The sequence below is a fragment of the Hipposideros armiger genome, unplaced genomic scaffold (assembly GCF_001890085.2).
Source record: "Hipposideros armiger isolate ML-2016 unplaced genomic scaffold, ASM189008v1 scaffold_1569, whole genome shotgun sequence".
Lineage (NCBI taxonomy): Eukaryota > Metazoa > Chordata > Mammalia > Chiroptera > Hipposideridae > Hipposideros > Hipposideros armiger.
Window position 1 is genome coordinate 3,731 of NW_017732919.1, and position 4,152 is coordinate 7,882.

At 46.2% G+C, this 4,152-nt stretch overlaps 1 protein-coding gene across 1 annotated transcript; it reads left to right on the top strand.

Annotated features, from left to right (window-relative positions):
• The first annotated feature begins 523 nt into the window (after positions 1-523).
• On the top strand, positions 524-3,664 carry LOC109377806 (T-cell surface glycoprotein CD1e, membrane-associated-like). The gene is made up of 4 exons (XM_019634271.1): positions 524-697; positions 1,009-1,305; positions 2,727-2,820; positions 2,952-3,664. Exons 1-4 carry the CDS (start codon positions 637-639, stop codon positions 3,103-3,105), a joined length of 606 nt encoding a protein of 201 aa, XP_019489816.1. The 5' UTR covers positions 524-636; the 3' UTR covers positions 3,106-3,664.
• The last annotated feature ends 488 nt before the right edge of the window (positions 3,665-4,152 follow it).

The following is a 4,152-nucleotide window of genomic DNA, read 5'->3' on the forward strand; positions in this document are numbered from 1 at the left end:
CAGAAGGGAGACTGAGGGGATGGGGGGAAAGGAAAGGCAGTGAGAAGAATGAAAGTAGACTCCAGAGCAAACAATACTGGGCAAGCAGAGAAATGCAGGGAAGACCAAGAAAAGGGAGCAAAGGAGGCTGGGAAGCAGGTAGGAGGAGGAGAAGACCACAGAGAGATAAAGAATGGGGAGACTGCTGGAAGGGACACTGGGTACCACTGAGGACCTTGCATCACTTCTTTTCACAGAAAAGGACATTGAGAACCCAAGTGTAAACTTGATTTTTCTAAGGCCAAGAGGTATTCAATTTGCCAACCAGAGCACAGACTACAGACTTTGTCATAAGCCAGGATTCCTTTTATATTGTTGGTGCAATAGGGGAGGTCAGGAGGCAAATGGGAACAGGAAGAAAACCTACAAGCCAGATAGTGGGAGAGATGGAGGGGAAATGAGAAACCCCGTGGGAGGCCTGTGGCTGAGGGAGGCAGCAGGGTTTCTCTGACAGGGAAGTGAGCAGAGGGAGAGGTTTGTCTGTTTGTGTGGCAAGGGGAGTTAGATACGGGTGTTAGAAGGTTTGGAGGGGAGCTGATACCTGAGCTCTAAGGCAACCTTGTCCTGCTGAGGCATCCTTTGCCTGACAGATCTTCAATGTTGCTCCTGCTGCTCCTGCTCTTCCAGGAACTTCTCTGCCACAGGGCAAGCACAGTGGGTAAGAACCCAGATTGAAAAATACCTGTGGTTGGGCATAGCAGGGTGGGAAAGAAGTTCTGGGGAGGACCTAGGGGCAGGGAGTAATGCTCCTACTGGGTACCTTCCGAATCTGCATGCCAGCCTAGTTCCAGGCAGAGCATCCTTGCTCCCAGTCTGTTTCTCTCTCTGATTTTGGGAAATGGAAGCTAACCCAGGGGGAAGGTGATATAGAATATGTGCAAACTGTGTAACTATAGCTTTCTTCTCCTATGTGGGCTCTTCTTTTCCCATCCTTCACACTCTCTCACTTGCTATATCTCTGTCTCTCAGCTCCACAGGTTCTAAGACCCCATTATCCAGTAGCAGAAGAGCCCTCCTCTTTCCGCGTGCTCCAGGTCTCCTCCTTTGCCAACCACAGCTGGGCACATACGCAGGCCTCAGGCTGGCTGGATGAGCTGCAGACTCATCGCTGGGACAAGGATTTGGGCACCATCCGCTTTCTGCGGCCCTGGTCTCAGGGTAACTTTAGCAAAGAAGAGTTGAAGAACTACCAAGCGCTATTGCAGTTGTACTACCATGGTTTCCCCCGGGAAGTGCAGGCCTTTGCCAGTCAGTTTCAGTTTGAATGTGAGTTTGTTTTGCCAAGATGATCTTTGTCTGAGGTCTCCAACCATCTTCCAAAGGGGAAGAGGGTGTAAAGGCTCTGATCACTATTCAACTTTCCTGTCTCCCTTGGCTCACGCTCTCTCTGCTTCACCCTTCACCACGATTCTCACTTTACCCCCGACCCCACCATATACGCAGAAGGGCCTACATGTACATAGCTCTTCACACCCTGAATATACCCTCATGTTCTGGCTCCTTGGAATCGTTTTCTCTCCAATATATGATGGTTGGACAATTAAGTTTGTGAACTCATCCTAGAAAAAGTGCTACATACCTCATTGCTGAATATCACTACAGTCATCTTCAAAGTACTCCCATTGGGAAGCTATGCATTGATGCCAGTGCTTAGTCTACCCTGGAAAGCAATTTTGGAACTCTTTTTCTGGAATGGCCATCAGAGCTGTCGTCATATTACCCTTGATGTCCTGAATGTCATCAAAATGTCTTCCTTTCAATATTCCCTTTATCTTCAGGTAAAGAAAGAAGTCATTGGGGGCCAGATCAGGTGAGTGGGGAGGGTGTTCCAATACAGTTATTTGTTTACTGNACACCAAAAAAACAAAATAAAACATAAAAAACAACCAGTGCCAGTCTTGGCTAAAGTCCATCAAGCTCTCCCCAAGTTGGCCTCTGGTATATACAAACTCCTCATCTTGTGGGGGCAGAGCCAGCCACCTGGCGCCTAGAGTGACCCTGGCAATGCAGGTCTATTGTAGATGAGTGGGGTTATGAGGTGTAATTGGTAGGTTTTACAAAGTCAATGCCTTTTCTGCTCTCACCTACCAGAGGCACGCTGAGTGCTGCGCAGCCAGAGGGCTGAATGTGCATCTTTGGGCACTCTTTTCGCTGGAGGCTGTGGGGGCTATGAGATTTCAGAGCTGCTAAAAGCCACCTGCCCCGGGGCCTGTGAGTGATTCAGCAGCTGAAGTTGCCCTGCCTCCCAAGCTGTGTAGGGGGGCTGGGAGCGGTGTGTGTAGGCTCACACTCGGGGGTCATGCGGCTCCACAGCCTCGGGTGTGGACAGCACCTTTGCACACACCTCTCCTCTCTCTCCTCCCCCACTCTTCCTGTCCGAAGCTTCTGCCTCAGACTGCAAACTGTCGCGTTCTTGCTGCTCTCCAGGTGGGCCGTGAGGTTCAGGGAGCCAGCCACAGGGTCACTGTCCCATCTGCTCTCTGAGGTCCCGTGTCTCAGCAGCCGCGTGTGCTCTCTGCACCTCCATGCGTCTCGCCTCCCTCTTCCCCCACTCGCCCGGTCTGCCCACCTCTAAGTAATCGGCNAACCTCTCTTGGAAGGCCCTACCCCTGTGATCTAAGAAGCGTTAACTGAGGTAGAATAGAGAGTGCTTTATAGATTGACATCCTTATTTTATCCCCAACCAGGTGGATACTCCATCCTCCCGATATTGATTTGTTTGACTGTCATAGTTACCCTGGTCATGTTGGTTGTGGTTGACTCATGGTTTAAAAAGCAGAGGTAAGACTTTCCTTGTTCTTTTTCTTCAACTTCTTTTCAACTCATTCTTCTTTTCTCTATCTTTTTTTTTTCTTCCCCCTTTCTCTCTGATTTCCCTTCTTTGAGATCAAGATCCTTTCTGTCTCCCACAGATCCAATTGGAACATCGGCCCTCCCCCTATCTTTCTCATAGAAGCCAACACCCAAGACCCCAGGAGTTCAGGAAATCAGTTATGGTTGGCACAGAAATCATGGATCAAAAACAGATTCTTGAAGAAATGGAAAACAAGTCTCAACCAACTCTGATGACACTTGTTTTACTTTATACATAAAATTCTTGTCTGCTTCTTCTTAAACTTGGTTCATACCAAAAAACAAAGCATGATTTTGTTAAAATAGCTTGTTCTGGCAGAGATTCTGACTGCTTTGGAAATCTTCCCCCTCCCCTCCCCGCATCTTCCAGCTTTCTCTTTTCTGCTTTGGCTACATGTTCATCACTATTACTCCTTCAGACCCCAATTCAGACACCTATCTCTCATGGAAGCTTCCCTGGATTGCCCAATTGAAATCTCTTATGTATTCTTCAGATCTTCCTAAATACACTTATCTTTTCTTACTCTAAATAGCAGTTATTTAGGTTTTTAGTCTTTTTTTTTTTGGTCACAATTCCTTGAAAGCAGGATTTAGGTGTTTGTATTTGTGTCCATAACCAAGAGCCCAACCTGGATTCAGGGTCAGCTTCATGGGCATTTGACCTGTGCAGTTATTATCATCTTGAAAGCCTTAATAACTTTTGAACAATGGATTCATTTTGTACTGGTATTTTAATTTTGTACTGGCCTCACAAATTATGTAGCCAGTCCTGCCTGGGTGTGATATTTCTCAATAAATGCTGACTAAAGTAAATTTATTGTCAAATTAAGTGGTGTTGTCTTAATTCATTCCTTCTTTGGCATCTCTGCATTACTTGGCTGTGTTCTTATCAAAATGCTTTCTCTCCTCCTTTGTCTTTCACCAGAGGTGAAAGAGGCAGGTAAGGGCTTCAGACTTCACAGTGATTGGGTGTTTGTGCATCTTCAGAGACATTTAAAGAAAATAATGACTTATGAGATATCTATCTTCAGTAAAAATGAGGATGGGGTTGGAATGGCATTCCTACTTCTCTGAGATTGTATATATGTGCATCATGGTAGCTGTGTATATTCAGTGGATAATTTAATATTTTGAGCAATTAGGAAGAAAACATGGGGGTTGGGGGTAATTTTGATGGGCAGAGCCAAGGCAATGAAAGAAAACAGTGATTGGATGCCAGCTAAACTATATGTTTACTTTATTATTATTATCATTATTATT

Excerpts from the sequence above, each read along its gene's own strand:
- LOC109377806 (XM_019634271.1), top strand. The coding sequence starts at position 637 with ATGTTGCTCCTGCTGCTCCTGCTCTTCCAGGAACTTCTCTGCCACAGG. Across the intron at positions 1,306-2,726 it reads CAGTCAGTTTCAGTTTGAAT|GTGGATACTCCATCCTCCCG; the intron begins GTGAGTTTGTTT and ends ATCCCCAACCAG. Across the intron at positions 2,821-2,951 it reads TCATGGTTTAAAAAGCAGAG|ATCCAATTGGAACATCGGCC; the intron begins GTAAGACTTTCC and ends TGTCTCCCACAG.